Here is a 21731-nt window from a genome sequence, read left to right on the forward strand (position 1 = left end):
TTGGTGACGCTAACATAGCAATTGGTGGGTATTGGTTGGTGTTATTTACTAGAAGGTTTGTGTGTTGTGTTGTGACAAACTACAAGTTGCGAGAGGTTAAGTTGTGGGTCATGGCAAATTAACAGTAGGTGGGTGCTGGCAGTAATGTCCCTGTGGATAGAGTATCAACCACATGACTTTGGTTTGAATGTCCAAGGAAAGTTAACTTGGTAGATATCAGAATTGGGTCTTGGCAAAGTGCATTTTGAGAGGTTAGTTAAACTTTCAACAAAAACAATAAAAACCTATCTAGTCAGGTTATCCAATAGCACAGTTTCCTGTGGATTGCTTACAACAAAAAGTCTTACCTCTTTGATAAAGCAAAGATAAACTCAGCAATATAATCTGTACAAGAACATGACAGAATCATTTTACAAGATAAGAAACATGCCTCATGAGCTGTTAATGAGGAAGAGGCAATCAACACCTCAAGAGGGAGGCTAAAGGGGTAACCATGCATATCCTTAAAGGAGATGATAGGTGCTAGATGGGTGACACTGCTATGTATCTAGAAGCAACATATACCATGGGTTGGTTATATCATGTATACATGGTGATACAAGATGGGTGACCATCTTTTTATCCCCTCAGTATGTCTGTCCAACTGTAATCCTTTTCCTTCCCGGGCGTAACTCCAAAACGGTTGAATATTTTCCAACAAAACTTCGTGCATGTATCAAACAGCACCTAATTATTATGGTGCCCTTTACTATTTCCAGATTTTTATTCTTCTTGGTTTCTATGGAAATGATTTGAACTGAGTCTTCAAAGGGAGGGGTGACCCTCATTTTCAGAGCACAACTGGAAAACATCCTTTATATCTTTCAGCCATTATATATGCAAAATTTGGCAGATATGTGAGGTAGACCTCAAAGTGGTCCTTTTGCTATTTACAGATTTCTAGCATTGTTATTTCTCCCCGGTTTCAACGGAAATGTTTCGGACTTAGTCTTAAAAAGGAGGGATAGGCTTCGTTCCAAAGCACAACTCGAAAACCATTTGATATCTTTCAACAGATCTTGGCAGATATATACGCCAGATCTTGAAGTGGTGCCTTTTGCTGTTTACAGATATATTGCATTATTATTTTTCATGACATCCATGGAAACGATTCATACTTAGTCTAAGCAATTGTCAAGTAACTGTTAGATGGTTTGTCCTTTCAAATATGTGGGAGCCAGGGGATATGTCATGGTTTGATAACTTTTGTTACTAACAGAGCCTAGCTACAAGGGCTGGGCAAAAAGTTCTAAGAATACATAACTTCTGGTGACACCAACTAATCTTAGGAGTGTTGTGGACAGTGTTCTTCATCAGCATTTCCAGTTATTTTACTCAAATAGATAAACTAGCTCAAAAGCAACAGGTTCTTGAAGCATACTGGGGTATACAGGTGTCGCCACAGAGGTGTCACCAGTCTAGAAGTTATACAGCCTTAGAACTTTTTGATCAACCCTTGCATATCATCATTTTAACAGGCAGGTACAACTAAAATGGGCGACCAACTCTATACAGACAGGTACTAGAAAGATGGTTGACATCTGAATACAGGCAGGTGCTAGAAAGAAGGTTGACAATCTGAATACAGGCAGGTGCTAGAAAGAAGATTGACCATCTGAATACAGGCAGGTGCTAGAAAGAAGGTTGACCATCTCAATACAGGCAGGTGCTAGAAAGAAACTTGACCATCTCTACACATGCACATGCAAGTAAGATGGAACACTATGCACTATACAGAGAGGTTCATGCTCAGGATAGCTGACCATCTCTACACAAGCCGGCGACAGCTAGATGGGACACCATCCATCTTCCACATCACTCTATCTCTCTGCAAAGTTACTGAAAGACAATATTACAAATTATTTATGACATTTTCATCCTCATTCACCTAACACTGAAACACTGAAACTGATGTGAAGTTATTATCGATCGAAAACCATCCATCTATTGTCCTGTCTCTGTCACCTGCTAGCTGACAGTCAACACTGAAAAATATGATTAGAAAATGTAATCTGAATTTGATATAACTAATCATCTCAGATGGCATTCAAATTAATCATCACTCATACCTAATTATGTAACACAAAACAGTCTTGTCATGATCATGAATCAACACGCACGGCCATGTGTCAGGGACTGTTGTTCAGATCCTTGTTAGTAGGTTGTAACTAACATGAAATACTGGAGTTCCATGTTCGAAACACAGTCCCAGTCTGACAGCAAGTGGCTTGTTCACATAACCAATAACATTTAGGTAGAGATGGAATCTATTAGAAGATTCCACACCCAAACATGGAACAGCAGCTGTTAGAACTATACGTAAAAGCATTTACTGTAAGCAACATTCCCTTTATTAGCATCATAGATAATCCAGGCCATTTGATCACCATACTATCATGTTAAACACTTTTTTATCCTGATGCCATCATGTACCATAAGGTTACTGTCAACCATAGCTTCATTTTGTTACTGATACTGCAAAATATCTTCTCTGATTCTGCACAGTTGTTCTTGCTCATGACAATATTTGATTGATTGGTTGGTTTTTTGTTCAATGTCGCACTCAGCAATATTCTAACTATGTAGTGGTGTCTGTAAATAATCTTGTCTGGACCAGACAATCCAGTGATCAATAGCATAAGCAGCGATGTTTGCTATTTGGAAACGATGACAGTGTCAACCAAGTCAGTGAGTCTGGACACCTGATCCCATTAGTCGCCTCTTACCACAAGCATGGGTTGCTGAAGGACAATTCTAACCCGGATCTTCACAGGTTTTATGACAGTAATTTGACTGGACAGCGGCATGCCATCAATCTGGGTAACGTGACACAGTTGTAGCCAATTGATGCCGGGTATTTATCCACATAGAGTGATGATGTTGATATAATACATTTGATTATCAAGGAGGTTGCATTACTGCATCACCCTGCAGGTCTCCAGACAACATAGATTCACAGTTTATGTGGGTTAGGCCCATAACAGTACCACGAAATACATACAGTTTTGGATGAGCCATTAGTGTAGTGAGTTACTGCTATATCATACATGCTCAAGATTATTGATATGGTTGTCCAGACAGAGGCCACGGAAGGGCCGTCTGCAACTCCAGATTCACACGTATTGGAGAACTGAAGGTGGCTTATTACATCAGTAACGGACAACTTAAATATTACCTGCTGGGACAGCTGCAAAAATGAACAGCTAGTTCCTTTTTGAAGAAATATTTTGTTGACAACCAGTACACATTCAAAGCAATCTGCAAGCATTTCAGTGAGTAAGTAGGACTTTATGTCATTTTTAGTGATATTCCGGCAAACTCATGTTGAGGGACATCATGAATGTCTTCACACATTGTACCCCTGTGAGGAATCAAACCGAATTTTCCGTGTCAAGATCAAACGCTCTAATGACTCAGTTACACTATTTCTTCTTGTAGTTCATGGAACAGAGACCATATAATTGTGTATGGGCTCTGAACAGAACCAAAAGATGTGACATTTGGAAAGTAATCTTGAAAGATGAACCTTATATCATTTGCTTTTTGATAGCAGCAGTAATTTTTTTTTTTTTGCGGAAGACACTGACGTCGAATACTTCAGCAGTCCCATCACTTGGGGGTCCACAACTTTTCAGATACAAACGAGCATGCACTCACTTTCTATGAACATTCAATGCTGAATTTTTAACTTTATCTAGCATACAAGAGTAAAGGCTTCAGCAAGCATTTGATGAGTTTTATGGCAGACAATTTTTGATGGCATTACCAAGTTTCAAGATGTGTGATGAATATTTTCTGTAGAGCAACTGCCCGGGTTTGTGGGTGGCAGAATATGCTCATCTTTGAAATTTATGAACACCTGTTTTACCACTTTTTGATTGTGAAGGTGATATGGTCAGAATCTGGCAATAGACTATGCTTTTAGCACAGGTTCCGAATGGTTATGGTTAGGAAAATACATTCTTGTAACAGGATGCACATCATAGACGTAGTGTTAACATACAACACCCAGTATCAACAGGCCTAAAACAGTTTAACAGTACAGTGGTACAGTAACAATGTTAAGAAGTTAATATAAACAGACAATTGTCTCTGTTTAGTATTCATACACATGCAGGTAATGTAGACAACCCACAAATCCTGAACCCTTATTTCCCTTCAGCCCTATCCTTTCTAATGCAAAAACACAAAACTGAATCAAGTCTAGATTTTTGAAAGATTTTTCTAGCCCACTTTCAACTTAAATAGTGTTATTTCTTTATTTGTTCACTACCATCAAAGGATGGGTGTTTAACAAGTAAGGATACAATAAATACTTAATGTTTACTGATTGAAACACAGAGTTACAGTTAAAACTCCTGAGTATAATTTCCTTTACAACAATCACAGAGATTTTGGAAAGAAATCATAAAGCAGAGGCAATCAAGTGGCTCCCTTAACACAAGACACAGTTCCAAAGGGCAGTTCCCTTCTACCCATCGACCGGAACAGTTTCAGGAGCTTCAAAGGTAGTATTGCTCCAAGGCTGTACTTCAGATTAAGCCCATGAATGTATAGTAATTCTATTCCTCGAAGAGGCAAGTCTAGAAAAGCGGACCGTACAAGAACCCCAGTCTGTTATCTGTTTTAGAAACTATCATTTGAACTGTTAATTATTACCTTAATCGACTTGTACAGGTCTACTTCAGAAGCTGACCTGGCAGAAGCATCTAGCAGATGAGATCCTATGCGTGCACATCATTGTGCAGTATTTCTATGTCATGAAATGTTAACGAAATTTAGATTATAAAACAGCAAGTCAGCACAACAGAAAACGACAACAATTCAGAGAGCTGTACTGTGCAACCAATATGTAAACTATATGTAAGTCTCACCAGCCATGTTGTAACCAAGCACATACTGGCAGGCAGGCTGGCTGTCACTTTGCCCAGTAATGACCTCTCAACTGACCACATCAGCAGCGGCTCTGATCATCAGCGGTTACATCTGCAGTTATGTCAGCAGCTATAACATCTGATAAAGCTGTCATCAGCAGAGGGGAAGATAATTGCTCTTTTGTTATTGTGAACAAACACAACATGTCTTGTTGTGAAGTTCATGAAACAATGGCTGTCCTGATGACTTGCCCAACAAACACCCACCTGTCAGACGATGTTTATCTGTAGTTCCAAGTAATCAGCCTGGCTGGAGGTGGATACGTCCATCATACATGCTGTAAACTAGCCATTTCACAGTGTTACATGATAAACATTTACCAAACTGTTTGCTGAAATTATATATTTGTTTCTTTGAGTCACTGGTAAGATGAAACATTTGACAAAAATATATTTCTTTTTGTGAAGGAAGTCTTGTCATGAATTCCCTGACTGTATTTAAAACCATGTCTATTTTAAGGAGCATAAAAGAAAGATCCTCTTTGATCTTTTTCCATTCAAACCTGTCAATTGTTCATTATTGTACTTGGCTATTTATGAGCCCAAATTATGTATTAATGCTTTTTTGTATTGGGAAGTGTATTCAGATAGCACTTAGTTGCCAGTGCGTGCCTGCGTGCGTGCATGCGTGCATGCATGTAGAACCATCCCTAGAAACTTAAAGCGGACAACTTTTTGATTTGTACCAATGGTGAAGGCTGATATATGTTGATATTGTCTATACACCAACATGTATCATTATGTATCATCATCACAAAACAGTTTATATAGCCGCTGAAACAGACGTCTGTTTTTTCATTTTATGAGACATCACGGCCCAGATCTTCAGATTACATTTGTCAATGTCCACAGTGACTTTAAAATTTGAACAATCTGGGTCATAAAAGTGTGATGTAGACGTAATTTACTTGTTGCAGTTTGTGGGGGGTCATGGTGGATGACATTATCAGCTATGTGGTATTTACCACACTGGTTTTAATTGCCAACGATGAATCTGGAAATATCACAGCCATCACTCTCCATGGATATTAACACACTTTGGCTTAATGGCATAATAGTCCCAGATGATGTATGTTTACAAAAGTAGCCTAGGAACCTAAACTAATGCTTTGTCTTTCAATGTATAATTTTAACATTAACAAAAAAAACCCTGCAGGCTAAGCAGGAGAGAAATTAATGCGGTTCAGGGACATGAGACAGACTGACTGGCATTTCTTTTTCAATGCTACATTTATAAATGTGCTAAATTTACAACTCAAACCTGAACTATTCCAGTTATATCCTTGCAGTTAGTAAATAACCTGTCTTGGATGCTACATTCTGTTGGGGTACAAAAAGAAAAACAATAAGTCATTGTTTTCAAAGACAACACCAACCACATGTTCTAAAGTATGTTAAAACATGATTCACATTTTGCAATACTATTTGGCAAAGTTGTCCTAGACATTCAGGCAATAGGTAATTAACACAAAAATCTCATCTAAGCACATGAAATACATCTTTTCAAATTTTGAAGCTGAAGGTGTGTTTGTAAATAATGACACCAGGTTATGCATCACAATGCTGTTGATCATTCATTGCTTACAGAACAAATAGTGCTTTCTGATCAGGAATGTACTTGACACCAACCCCTTCAAAAAATAAAATTACCTATGTTATTTTTACCATTATCTCTTACCTCCATTAAGGCTATTTACCAATCAACAAATAAAGTTGTTGTTTTATCGAATGTGTGAGAACCTTCTAGCAATGAAGAGTCTAGGAGTGGACAAGTTCTCTTCAAGTTGAAAGACTCCCCAGGGAAAACAAACTAACATGTTCCAGATTTCAAAATAGCGTACATGTGTGAGACTGAGTGTTGTGATGTGTTGAGGTAATCAGCATTTCTCTTGCACTGCTTCCCTCACAACTACTGATGCATGTTCCACCTGTATCAACATCTACCTGGCTAGGTCACCTGATAACCTCATCCACAACTGCTGCTATGACAACACTTTGCTGTTTAAAAAATATTTCTAAATGCAACGCTTATCAAAGAAAGGTTCATCAAACACCAGCTTGTTGTACCCATGATGAGGCGGGCACAAAGCTGATGAAACATGTTTTGTTATTTAAGACTTACAGTCAGCATTTGTGCTACACAAATCATTTGTCACCTCATAAGAATTCAACTATGAAGTGAATACAAAGCTGTTGTAATGTTTCTTGTTATTCAACCATAGCCCACTATCAGTATGTGTGTACAAATCATTTATCACTTTGAACATAAAGTTGATGTAATGAGTTTTGTTATTCAACCTCTGTTATCAGCAAGTGTATGTTCAAGGTATTTATCACCTCGAAAGTGTTCAAACTGTTGACAAATGGAACAAAGAAATAATCAGAAATATTTCAGAGGTTGAGTAAGTACATCAGACAAAATGAATTGTAACTGCCTGTGACAATGACACTGAGTATATCATCTAAAGCCCCACATGTGGAGGTGACACATGTGTGAGGTAACACTGCTCAGTCCATGCAACCACTCTTAACAACAGAAACACTATCTTCCACACAACTAATGACAATGACAAGAACCCCCTGGGACATTTGAGATAACAGATCTATCTTCAAGTCCCTTGTGTTCATTAGTGCACCCCAGTGCCATCTCTAACATATAGCAGTACATACCATCTCCTGCTCTCATGCCTAATTAACTAAAACGTCCTTATCTCAAAGAAATATTTCTTGTCTGGTCCATAAAACCTTTTAGCTTGGCTGATCAGCCTCTGATAGTTTAGTTGTTCTCATTAACTACTGCTTGTAATGAACTGTTACAAACCTGATAAGAAAATGTTAAATACAACAGGATCTTCAGCAGTACCATGGCCTCAGTCTGATGCACAAATGACTTCCAAATTCACACTTTCCTAAATTGTGTGTGGGCTTAATCCATTAATATGCATCGCAAACTGCCACTTTGTGAGTTCTGGATTCAGAATGCAACTTTCCGCCAACAACATTTTTTCTTTGGGAATTAATTTTGGCAAATTAATTTTGTCAACACACAGAAATTCCATTTGTCATCAATAATACATACGTAAACAGTTTTTAAATTATCTTGTTAACATTAATATTTACTACAGGGAGTGATAAATTTTTTCAAAACTTTCAAGCCACGGAAACCCAGGCCATTAACAATAGGCATGTATACAGTCAATATACCACATATCAAACTGAATTAGTCAGCTGCTTATATCAATACCTAAATGCTGGTTATTCTTTGTGATATATTAGTGCTGATGTCATCCTGACCTGCAGAATTAATGGCAAGCCCTGTTATGTGCGACACAGTCTAAATGTGCATGGATCAGCTTGGATCTGCATGGGTGTCCTACAACAACAGCTGATGCCATCATCTGCTTCCAAGACAAACACTTGCACTGTGATACAACTGTGACACTGTGTTTTAGAACACACAGACTAGCTGCGTGTCCCATTTCTCAAGGCAAAACTACTTTGTGTATTATCTCTACTAATTTTTAATTTTTCACCATATTTACTATTTTTCCTTCATGCCTACAGGACAGTTTCTTTCAGTGAACTGTGGTTTTGTTTGACACAGTGTCAAAAGATGACATCATTTATTGCTCATGGTGTCACAAACAATTTAATACAAAATCATTTTTTTCAGTTTCTCACTGAATTCATGCCTCCAACTTTGAAAATGAAATACAAATTATCTACAGTTTCCCTGAAAGACGCCTGTTGTTAACAGAAAGAGCACCTATTCACTCTCTGAGTGTGGATTATGGAAGGAATTTAATTTGAACATTACAAAAAAGTAATTTATGAGGTCAGATATCCAATATTCTTCATAATTCTCTAAACCAATATCTGTACTAATATTGCTATTTCTTCTTCTGACTGTGAATCCTTGGAAAGATATATGATCATCAGGAGAAGATCCTTATTTTCAACGTGATTATAGTTAGTATGTCAAGGTAATGTCACACAAACAACCATCATATGGAAGAATTTAGAATATTTTTTTAGATTAATTTAGCATTGTTATTGTTAATCTGTCTTGGATAATGTCATCTGTAAAAATTAGCCATTTCTAATACTGTTCATTCACATATAGATTCTTGAATGACACAACAAGTGTTCCACTGGCTAATAAGCGATGTAGTAATTATGCATGAACTCAGCCATATGTTGTGATCAGTATTCGGTAAATGTCGGAGTCATTAGAAATACCACGGTTCCCAGAATGTTCTGGCTCAAGCACAATGACACAAACAATTTCCTTGTTATCCTCCTACTGGTGATGAAATTACCTCAGAAAACTTCGAGTCAGCAGACGTAATGTGTTGCAAAATGTGTCTATCTGTTCACCTACAATTGCAGGATACGGATTGTAAACTAATTATGAGATTCTCATCCCAGTCGATTATCGAACACCCTCAGTCGATTGATGTTATTACCCCTGACAGCCATATGTGACCATCCCCCTCAGTACTGCCTCACTTGGTCATAACTAACACTAAATTTTTCTCAAGAAAACATCTGAAGATTTTCTTCTGTTAAATTGCTCTTAAATATTTAATAGAAATGAGTAGAAAGAATCCATTATTTTCCATAGAAAGAAATCTGAATTTACTGGATTGGTTTTTTTTCAGTATATTTTTGTTTCTGGGTTAGACTAACGTCTAGTCCCTGAGATTTTGAATAGTATATTACAGATAAACATAAAAGAGCTGTCCTCTGACTCTGGTCTTATTTTTTTCACGAGCTACTGACAGCTAAACTTGTACAATGTCACGGACTTGCATAGGTTGTATTGAACATATTTGTATCAAGGTCAGCAGATACGGATAGATATGATGGCCAGTTCATCGTTATTATTTATTTCTTTAGATAAGTTTGCGGCATTGTGGAAAATCTGAACAATAAGATGCAGTGCTCTAATGACAAAATACATACATATCTGTTCAAGTTTTTTTTAGAAGATGACACCTTAACATAACCCACATGATTGTATTTGCTCCCTGTATACATCCAATATTGACCACAATGTCTGTCAGAACAAGACATGAGGCTATTACAGGCTGAAAATCTAATACCGGTAGTTTTTGTGGCCTCATGAATAAAGGCCTTACGTTTACCATGATAAAATCAAACTGTATGCAGTCCATGAACCTCAGTGTGCAGCTACAGAATTATTTAGTTAGCTGAGCATGTTTTTCCTCAAAACAAGTTCAATAAAAATCTAAAAGATGTGCAATGCTTTATATCTTGTAGAGTTTCATAGTAATGAGAGCGGATGACATTTTCTAAAAAGTGGTCAAATGTAACACATGTTGTATTTGGGATTACACTTTTTCAGTCAAGAACCAAAACAGTACTTGAATCTGTACATTACTGAGAAAATGTAATGCTTATTATAATTTACCTGTGAAGATTCAGGATAGAAAAGGTCTTCATCAACTCATGCTTGCCACAAAACGCAACTATGCATGTCATAAGATTTGACTAAAGAGATCAGATGGTGTGGCTCGATGGCTTCAATGACAAATGTCATCAGCACCTAATTGTGCAGATTAATGTTCCTGCTGTTGATCACTGGATTGTTTGGTCCAGACTCAATTATGTAAAGACCGCTGCCATAGCTGGAATATCACTGAATGTGACGTAAAACTAAACTCACCCACTAATCCCTTATTATAATCATTTTAATTTAGGACAAATGTTTCCCTTGTCCCCAAACCAACAAAAGGGAGATAGTTTAGGAGGCTACATTGATGTTATGATAATTTTTCAGTGAGAAATAAACACTCCTGGCTGAAATGTGATAAAACTGGCTCAAGTTGTATGAAGGAGCTTCTTCCATCATTCATTCACAGACTCAGTGGATACTGTAAAAACAACAACTCATTCTAAATTGAAATTAAGATATGAATTGCTAGCATTCCTTTTACATTTTTGCTTTAAATTCTCAAACACATGTCACTTTGAAGGAAATTTTAAAATGCATTGAAAAAAAGTTTTAAAAATATCTAAAATGGCTTTGAATGATTCAGACCATCCAAAATGAATTATCTCATCAAGGTGGTTGGATTGTCTGAGCAGTTAACAGATTTAGACCACTTAAAATGTGAACATGTGCACATGCTGGTGAGAGGAGAATTTACAGAAGAAAAACTCTAGAATTTCAACCATGCTCTCTTTAATGTACAATGTCAAAGCTTTGAGCAGCATAAATTCAACTTCAGTTACAAAATTAAAAATTAAATACACAGAGAAAGAACGCATCACATTTGCCATTAACATGAAACTTGCAAAACAGCTTCGTCTTTGTCAAATATGGGAAAAGCAATTTCACTCTAAATCAAACAGCAATAAAGTTTTCAAATAAATAAAAATGTCAAAACCAATTCCATAATCATAAGGAATCTGTCCTAAAAGCAAAGTCCAAGTTAGGATTCCATGGAGACCAAGAACATGTGTTTATGAATCATAAGTACATAGAAATGGAGGGAAATATGTATCAATACAATTTCCTATATGAGTTTTCTATAACTGCTGCATCCCTCGTCTTGATGAGTTGTTTGAACGTGCTGAACACCAACCTACCCTCTACTGCCTTGATGATCAACAGCTGTAGCATGCATGTCCTAATAAGGTCGTGTAAGGACAACTCTTATGCAAAGTAGAAATTTTGTTCTTATTCAATGTCTGAACTCTGCATTCTTCCTATAAACTTTTTATTCAGATTACAAAATTTACGACTTTCAATGTTTTGTACTACAAATGTCAAGATGTAAAATTCTTCAAGTACCAGTTTGTGGATTTTCCACAGTTCAGTGAGAGATGCATGGTTTTGTAATTTGTTTATTTTCCATTATGCAGGAGTTGGTTTGCCTGCCTTGTATGAAACACATGTAAATGGGAAGCTGTGTACATCCACCCTTCAGCACCACCCTTACATCAACATCTCCACCCACCCGGACCTTGGGATTTTTTAGTACAAGGAGGCCCCTCAAAACTCAAGACTCCAACACACTCCTTCCACTAAAAACAATCCCTTCCCCTAATACACATCTACAATCTCCATCCATCTACACAGCATTAGGTCAATCATAGACTCTGGAAATAAGTCACTATGATGTAAAAAAAAAAAAAAAATTTAAATTGAAAAGAAGCCACAGAGAGATGAGTCAGTCTTAACCTGAGTTAAATCTGGTTCATGTAGGTTTAGATATGAGAGAATGGGTTCAGCATTACATTATAATGTTCAAGGATTTTGAGATTGGGACAGCACTGAAAACCCATCTTCCACCCAAATAAAGCTGTCCCCAAAGTTGTAATCCTGATTCCCTTGCCCGACCCCTGCTACATTAGTTGACTATACATCCAGTAGTTAGTACATCCGTTGGCTTCCTCTCATTGCCACTGGTAATGCTAGATCTCATCTAACAGGTGCTTGTTTATCTGCCTGGCCCTGGCCATCTTCTAACTTGAAAACTGACAAAATCTGGTCAATTTCCGCTGAGATCTCAACTCCCGCCATTTGTGCCTCTGTGATGTATGTTAACTGATTGCCCTACTTCTCCATGACAGATAGTCCTCTTTCTAGTTACATTATTCCACTTTTCAGCCTGTAATACTCAAGAGTCCATCTTTACATCAAGAGTCTTGCTTCTCTGGGCAGTGACATAAAAGCTATGAGAAGAGTTCACAGGTCTCCTACATGAATCAGCCTCTTGTCTTTATTTGCTCTAATCTACGTGTACCTCTGCCAACTCTACTTGAGTTGCTCCCCACACTGAAGTAAAGGATGGTACTAGCCATACCTTCTGAGGTGGTACAACCACTAAGACACTAGACAACCTATTTAAGAAAACAATCAGCTGCATTCAAATTTATAAACTCCCGCACCAGACATACTTCCACTTTCTCAGTTCTAGCTGCCTCATTCTCATCTCCTTTTCAACTCAAGGAGCCTATACTCAGTCACATTTCAACTCAAGCAGTCTTTGTTCATCCTATTCTAAGCTTAACTTGATTTACTTGTCTCCTCTCAACTGGAGTTGCCTAATATTCACCTCTTTTTCAACTCCCACAGCCTATACTGATTCCCTTTTCAACTCAGGGAGGTGGGTTTCTCTGTAAAATTTTAATTTCTCTAAGTACTAGTAATTAGTTTTATTCAACCTTCATACCTAGCTTGCTTTCACAGCCCAAATATCAATGGCTAATAAGATCTAGCTAACAAAAAATGATATTTGCTGTCAATTTTACTCTGGATGAGTGTGTGGATGATTGTCTGTGTGATAACATGGTCCCCACAGCTAAAACAGGTGGCCCAGCCACCTCCCCTTACCTCCCCCTAACTGTGACTCAGCGGAACATCCAACATCTCCCGCCCCTTCACCCTGCTGAACCAAGGGCAATGGACACATCCAACCTATCACTCAGCATGTTGCTTGACATGCTAATCTGTTTACTGCTAATGTGTCCAGCTAATATTCCCAGTTTCTGATGAAAGATTACACAGTCATGTAACCAGGAGATAAGGAAAAATCCTGATGTCTGAGTGCAGAGAGGATGCCTGGTGTGTCAGAGAGACTGTTACAGCTGACACCCTGTGAGTCCGTCATCATGTCACTAGATTCAGCATAGCTCTGTACATGTCATCAGCCACTAGATTCAGCAGAGCCATCTACATGTCATCAGCCACTAGATTCAGCAGAGCCATGTACATGTCATCAGCCACTGGATTTAGTTGAGCCATGTACATGTCATCAGCCACTAGATTCAGCAGAGCCATCTACATGTCATCAGCCACTAGATTCAGCAGAGCCATCTACATGTCATCAGCCACAAGATTTAGTAGAGCCATGTACATGTCATCAGCCACTGGATTCAGCGTAGCCATGTACATGTCATCAGCCACTAGATTCAGTATGACCTTGCATATGTCATCAGCCACTGGATTCATTAGAGCCCTGTGCATGTCATCAGTCACAAAGATTTAGTATAACCATGTACATGTCATCAGACACTAAATTCAGTATAACCTGTCATCAGCCACAAAGATTCAGTATGACACTGTACATGTCATCAGCCACAAGGTTTAATTTAGCCATGTACATCATCAGCCACTAGATTCAGTTTGGCCATGTACATGCTCTCAGCCCTAAGGTTCTTCATAGTCCTGTATGTATCGTAAGCCTCAAAGCTTAGTGTTGCCCTGTGGGTTTCATCAAGTTCAGTATACATATAACTCTACTCATGTGATTATCTCCAAGGTTCAATAGATCTGCCACACTGCTTATCCCACACTGACAGGCGATACCATCCACCAGGTACAGTATGCTATATAAATGTATTTTTAAGTCAGCATACAACAGGACAGTATAACTGCCTTCAGCATAACCATTCATAGATGCTGATGAAAAAATTCAAATAACACAGCCAGATCCAGTATTCCAATCATCCTTGTTATAAATGTCAAGATCTACATATTTCAGATATTCCCTCGGCAATTGACGTCATGGGGTAAATATCAGGAATTATACTTCATTATTACAACAAATCAATACTGATATGCCAAGTTAATAACATTATTCATCAGAAGCTATGACTGGTAAGTTCCCGAGCTACAGAGAGTCTACATGTAACCCCCAGCCTTAGCCACATCAGACTGCCTGTCTCACATCCACACAGATCCACAGGAGAAGAGCCCTATGACTGGAAGTTTCACTTGTTCTAAAAGAGAGATTTATTTATGATAGGAAATTGAGCTGTGTTTTGTTTTCCCACTTGTGGAGTTTTGTTGTCAGAGGATGCAGAGATGTTGTTTTGTCAAGTGTCTGCATCCTGGGGCCTTGTGAGATGACCCTTAGAGCAGCAGGACTACTGCCCAACATTAACAGTACCCATATCACTGTTCTCCACACCTCCCCACAACACATAAAATCTCAGTTCAGCTCAGTATTCCTACACGCAGCCTGTTCTGGTGTCTTCTTGTAAACACACAGACTAAATTGATGGCAAATCCAAACCAAATATACTCATGGCCACAGAATATTGATTAGTAATATTCCTCAAAATTCCCCAAAGCACCACTCTAATATTTTTGTATATGCCAGGAGCGTTCTATTCCTGTGTACAACAGTGTCAAATACAGAGCATATCCCACCACATAACCCCAGCCCATTTTACAGATGCCCTCCCATCCCAATCCCTCACATGTCTTCCACAACTATCAACAAGGCTCAGCAGATGAGAGATTTACTACAAACCCATCTAACATGTGTCTAACTTAGGCCTTCACTTCTTTACCGAGCTATATTTAGCTAACGTTTATTAATACACATTCACATTTCAGGTGCTGTTTTCAGGACTTTTTCAAGACCGGTCTATTTAGCCACACAGTGTGTTTCCCTGTGAACCCATCTCATTACCATTACCCCCTAAGCTGAATGCACTCTCCCAGGCAGGTGTAAAGAAAGCCACTGACTGTGTTCAATACTCACTCAATCAGTGATAGAGCCAAACTCACTCAACCAGAACAGTGCCACTGCCCACACCCCTACCAGGTTAATCAACTCTCCCAGCGAGTGAGGGAGGGATCCAAAGAACTAAGCACTATGTGATGGTGAGCCGTCTGTGATTGTTGGATGATGATAGTACGCTATAAGACTCTCTTCCTACTGTTTCAGGACTAGCAGTATGTGAGCGTTCCTATTTTCTGGATTTCTCCACACTGGAATGGATACCATTTTCCCCATCTCCCTGGTGCTAGCCATCATTGTGGCAGGTAAGTCACAATAACTTGGTTAACTTTCAACAGCTTCGATTAAACTGACAAATACTTTAAATAACATCCCCCATCTGCTATTCCTATCAATCTCAAGGATGTAGATCTTTTACCATAGTAGCATCTTGTAACTCATCTTCTTTCATATCTGCCTTTGTTTTATGTTTAGGTTTAGTTTAGAAGTGTTCAGAACTTGAAGTTATATGACTACAAAGTAAATGATCTGTGATGTTCCATGTTGCGCTGGGAATACACGCAAAGTGTGCCATATATCTCATTGATCTGAAGGACAGACAAGTGGTATGCTGCTCTCGTTGCCTTACTCTCTGGTCGAACTCTGGTCTTTAAGAAGGCATTTGCAGTTGTGTGTGTAACATGCCACATATGCATCAACTGCTGTCAATAGGTGTCTATTTTCAACAAACCAAACTTGATGCAGCTGGTGAAAAAGGCTCTATTCTGGGGAACTCATTGTTCAGCCTGTTCAGTATGTATGAGCATAAATCTCTAGAATAATGAGCACTCCACTGCATATTCAACAAGGTATATTTTTCATCTACTTTCTACACATAAGTCACATAAGTGCACAAACACTTCAACCCCTTTAACTACCCACCCTGCTAGAATCCCATTATATACCCACCATGATAACCCTTTTATCTACCCACTCTGACACCTCTTTGTCTACCTTTCATTACATAACCTGTTCTATCTACCCACCTTGACACAACCCCTTCATCTTCTCCATCTGAAACAACCTCTTCATCTACCCACCCTAACTTTCATCTACTCAAAATGAAAGGACCCCTTCATCTACCCACTTTGCACACCCCTGACATCATAGATTTATCTCACACTGACATGCAAACACCTGATGGCACTGCACATGGGTGCAATCGAAACAATACACTGACATTCCATAAGTGGCACTTACAGAAAAAATGATCACAGTGAGTAGGTGAGTATGGTTTTATGCTACATATAGCAATATTTCAGCAATATCATGGTGTGGGACACCACATATTGGCTTTACATATAGTACCCATGTGGGGAATTGAACCCTGGTCTTTGGTATGGCGAGCCAACGTTTTTACAACTAGGCTACCCTCTCATCCCAGATGATCAAGAGACACAAACATATAACTCACACTTCAACACAGGATATGATTGGTGTATTCTCTGGCTGATCCCCCCAGCTGCAAGTGACCATCTGATCAGTATCTCAGTACACAGACTCCAATTAGGGGAGTAATGTGTAAAGTGGATGCCATACAGCTTCTGTAATTGTAACCACCTGCCTTACAATCAGTTGTGTGTAGGACATCAGCTTCTGTGTCTGTACAGAGAGATTGTTGTAACAGATAGACTGGGTGGTGCATTGTTCCAATAGATTGGTGTGTAACATTGTTTTAACATATAGAACAGGTTTCACATTGTTCTTACCGGTAGGTGTGTGACATTGTTACAACAGATAGGTGAGTCACAAAGTTGTAAGACAGAAGGGTTGTGCCCCGATTCTGAAATTGTAAAAGAAATGTAAAATACTGTCACATTGTTACTGAAAGAAGGGATGTGAGCTAGGAGGCTTGTATTGTAAGTTATAAAACTATAACACTGCAACAGACAAAAGGGTTATAACAATGTTGTAACAGATAGGTACATAAGATGTCACATTGCTACATCACCCATAAAGTTGTCAAGAGGGTCTGATTTATGACTACATCTTTGTAGGCCTATTGATGTAATTATGCAATCAAGCAATTATGAAAATATCAAAGGTTTTGTAGTGAACAATTAATTCAAGCTGATTACACTGAAAGAGATTAGCATTTCCAGCTTAGCATTTATGCTCTTGTTGTAGTTGAAACTGTTTTGAGAAAAATATTGAAACACTGGAGGGCTGCTGGGACAGCCTAGTGGTTAAAGCATTCCCTCGTCACGCCAAAACCTGGGTTTGAACCCACACATGGATACTATGTGCAAAGCCTATTTCTGGCATCTACCACTGTCATGGAGATATTGCAAGAATATTGCTTAAAGTAGCTTAATACCAAATTCACTCACCCACTTGAAACATTGCAAGGAGTCTCTACACAAGATTCAGCTTTACATAAGATGAAGCTGTGGCATCCCTGAATTGTGAAGCTACTGTCATTAGGCTACATTAGAGACACCTTTCAGCACCATCTATCTTTGTATGCAATCATTTGACTCTACAGAGTTGGGTACAGCAACAATCCAGGAATACACAACAGTGGGGCCACAAGAACCAGGGCTCCTCACATACATGTTGTTAGGTACTACCCATATCAGGCTTGCACTTTCGCGTCTCACCTTCCAGACACAAACAAAAGACGATAGTATGTTTGGATATGAGATGGAGGAAAGCTGCCCTATCTCTTAAAGCACATCATTTGGATTAGTGTTTATTGTTTTGATTTGTGTCCATGATAAGTTGCTATTTAACCACCCAGAATTGAAAAAGAATGGAATATCATGGAACAGATTTATGATACTAAAGTGCCCTATTCCACTGACAAAACTTAATAATGCTAGTATTCAACACAGGAATGAATGCCTTCAAAACACACTGCCAAACACTATGCTTCTCTCAACTTTTTTATCCTTCCAATCAAACCTTTCAGAGAATCCAAATATTTCATACTTTACATTTTTCAAAGTCTAACTCGGTGTTTCAAAGAATAGATAAAACATACCACATTATAAAGGCATAATGATCATGCTGGGTGGAGTATTGGTACATTGTTCTACAACACTCAGATACTCTCAATCAGTGCCTTTGTGTATGCGTGTCTGTAACTAGAAGACAAAGTAGCCCTCTGTCACCCCAACTGTTACAAAGACAGCAGCACTTTAAAGAATCACGACGTCAATAATTCTCTGATTGAGGGGACAAGGAAATTGACTAATTAAAGGAGATCTACTAATTTTACCACTGTTGGGTTAAGTCAGTGTGTAACCTGGTCTGTCTTTAAGTGTTATTACCCAATTGATTCTTCTAAATGCACCCATCCTGTACCCATAATGTAGCATACAGCAGCCTGGGGCACTGGCATACAGCAGCCTTAGGTGAAAAGTAGCCTTTTGTAATGGCTCATAAAGAAAATCTATAATCATATTTCAATTGTTTAATCAAACAAAACTCAATGCCGCTATTTGTTGCAACAACTGTTTTGCATGAGTCACTGGGTCTTTGTTCATTTCAACGTGAAGTTATGATAGCGTCATCCCCGTCCACACAGCGCAGTGACATCATCTGATCAGATTGTCACCACCTGTGTAGAACCCGTTGTTGTCATCGCATCGCATCGCATTGCAGCCACGGCCAGCTGATCAATGTTGCCATGGTCAGCTGATTGTTGTCATGGTCCACTTCCTGCCATGCAGTCAACCATTTATTCAGGTTCAGTGAGTCAAATCAGGATTAACTGTTGTGACTCGTCTCCACCTAAATCATGAGTATCCTTTGTAGCATGGACAGGCCGTCAATTAGCTAAATGTGCCAGAGCTCATAAACAGTACAAGGGGAATTATACTGCTTGCTGCTGGAGTCATCTGTCAATACACATATAACAGGATGGTTCCTGGTTCACTGACTGGTCAGTGCAGGTACATCCACATGGATAATAACACATTGCATTGCAGTCATCACACATATATCCTGGTAGTTTATAACAGCACATAGCATTGCAGTTATCACACATATATCCTGGTAGTTTATAACAGCACATAGCATTGCAGTCATCACACATATATCCTGGTAGTTTATAACAGCACATAGCATTGCAGTCATCACACATATATCCTGGTAGTTTATAACAGCACATAGCATTGCAGTTATCATACATATATCCTGGTAGTTTATAACAGCACATAGCATTGCAGTTATCATACATATATCCTGGTAGTTTATAACAGCACATAGCATTGCAGTTATCACACATATATCCTGGTAGTTTATAACAGCACATAGCATTGCAGTCATCACACATATATCCTGGTAGTTTATAACAGCACATAGCATTGCAGTCATCACACATATATCCTGGTAGTTTATAACAGCACATAGCATTGCAGTTATCATACATATATCCTGGTAGTTTATAACAGCACATAGCATTGCAGTTATCATACATATATCCTGGTAGTTTATAACAGCACATAGCATTGCAGTTATCAGACATATATCCTGGTAGTTTATAATAGCACATAGCATTGCAGTTATCACATATATATATCCTGGTAGTTTATAATAGCACATAGCACAGCAGTTATCACACATATATCCTGGTAGTTTATAATAGCACATAGCACTGCTGTTCTCACATACATATCCTGGTAGTTAAACACTGCAGATACCCCACACGTATCCTGGTCATTTATTATAACACATAGCATTGCAGTCATGTCCATGTAGACTGTTTGATTGGTTTCTAGAAGTTGATGAGCAATATGAAAGGTATGATACTTAATGAACAGCCTTTTTTGTATTGTGAGCATGGTTCTGTGCTGTAGTACTTCACTCTTTCTAAACAGGCATATAAGAATCTCTTCAGAAACGTTGCATCACAATATAATAACGAAACTGCAATCAATAACATGTCACACCTTTCTTTCATCCTTGTAGTTTATGAAAACACATATCACCGCAGTTGCTTGTATACTTTAACAAAAATTGCAATTTCTAGATTATTCTAACACTTAGACACATCATTGTGGCTGCTGGTGTAGTATAATATATACACAACAGACACTAACAATCTGGGGTGGACCTATACTATCCTACTGAACTATTTGTTAATAAGAAAAAAGAGGTATTGAATCTATTTGCTTACATACATACTAAAGAAAATCTTTCAAATGAGTCATGAAATAACATCCAACGAACAAAAGCTTAGTTCTGACACTGACTTTTTCATTTCTTTAATCTTTTCAATTGCCATCTACTCCAATTCTTTTTTTAAATTTTCAAAAATATATCCATCAAATTCAATTTATAATCAGTATTACATGTATCACCATGTACATAATTAACTGATTTTGTGCAGTAGCTAGTAGTATCCCCATCAGATTTCACAGTCTGTAATTAATCTACAGAACATAAACACACTGAGTCTGCTGCTGACTTCAAAGTGCTCAGGGAGTGTACATAACATGATTGCTAACAGAAACCACTGAACACATTGTACACAATCATGGAGTCTTCACTCCACTAAAAGAACATGAGGGTAGGGAGTATGAGGCTGCTGTGTGACAACCTCTATTGTTGCACCATGTAATACAATGGTATTATATGGCCAGGCACGACAGGAGTGTATTTTATGACCCAAGCGTGGAACTGTAATTACACAGTCTCAGTTGACTGCACAGATTGAAGTATCCATCTGGCCTCAAATAACCTTGCTACAAGGCTTCACAGTAGGGGGAGCACCACCCTCACCTCATTTCGCCTGCCCCTCATCAGTCACCTTCACATCAGTCTCGTCTCCCCACACAACATATCCACCTCTACCCCGCCCCTCTCTATGTGATCTCCCTCCACTACATTCTTCACCCCCACGCCTTCATCTCCCAGCATTACACCATTCATCTTCATTTCAACCCAACATTTTAACTTTATTTTACCTAAGCTTCCCCCACCCCTAATCTCCCCATCTTCACTCTATTAATCCTGAAACCCTGCTCCTCAGTTCCTTCCCCAGTCTTATCTCCCCCACCCCATACTACAACTCCCCCGACCCTCCTCATCAATCCCTGATACACACGTGCCTAAGTCTCCGTGCCAGCCCCACATACAGCCCAGATATCCTACCCGAGACCATTGTAATCATCAGTTTCTTTAGATCTGACAGAGCCACAACGGTTGTCAATCCAAGTCTGCACATTAATCTCTCCCATCTGTTTGCCAACAGGCCACTTGAACATGTTCA

The 21731-nt window shown here is 38.7% G+C and overlaps 1 protein-coding gene across 2 annotated transcripts in view; it reads left to right on the forward strand.

Moving 5' to 3' along the window:
* The window catches only part of LOC137287392 (uncharacterized), a 74915-nt gene that overhangs the window by 21462 nt on the left and 31722 nt on the right, over positions 1-21731 (forward strand). Inside the window, exon 2 of one of the 2 annotated variants that reach the window (XM_067819654.1) lies at positions 15683-15780. In XM_067819654.1, the coding sequence (XP_067675755.1) occupies positions 15732-15780 (49 nt within the window). In that variant the 5' untranslated portion in view covers positions 15683-15731. Of the gene's footprint in view, positions 1-15607; positions 15781-21731 lie in introns of those variants that run through there. The other variant, XM_067819653.1, reaches the window with a different exon arrangement.

Source organism: Haliotis asinina, chromosome 6 (genome assembly GCF_037392515.1).
Source record: "Haliotis asinina isolate JCU_RB_2024 chromosome 6, JCU_Hal_asi_v2, whole genome shotgun sequence".
NCBI classification, from domain to species: Eukaryota; Metazoa; Mollusca; class Gastropoda; order Lepetellida; family Haliotidae; genus Haliotis; species Haliotis asinina.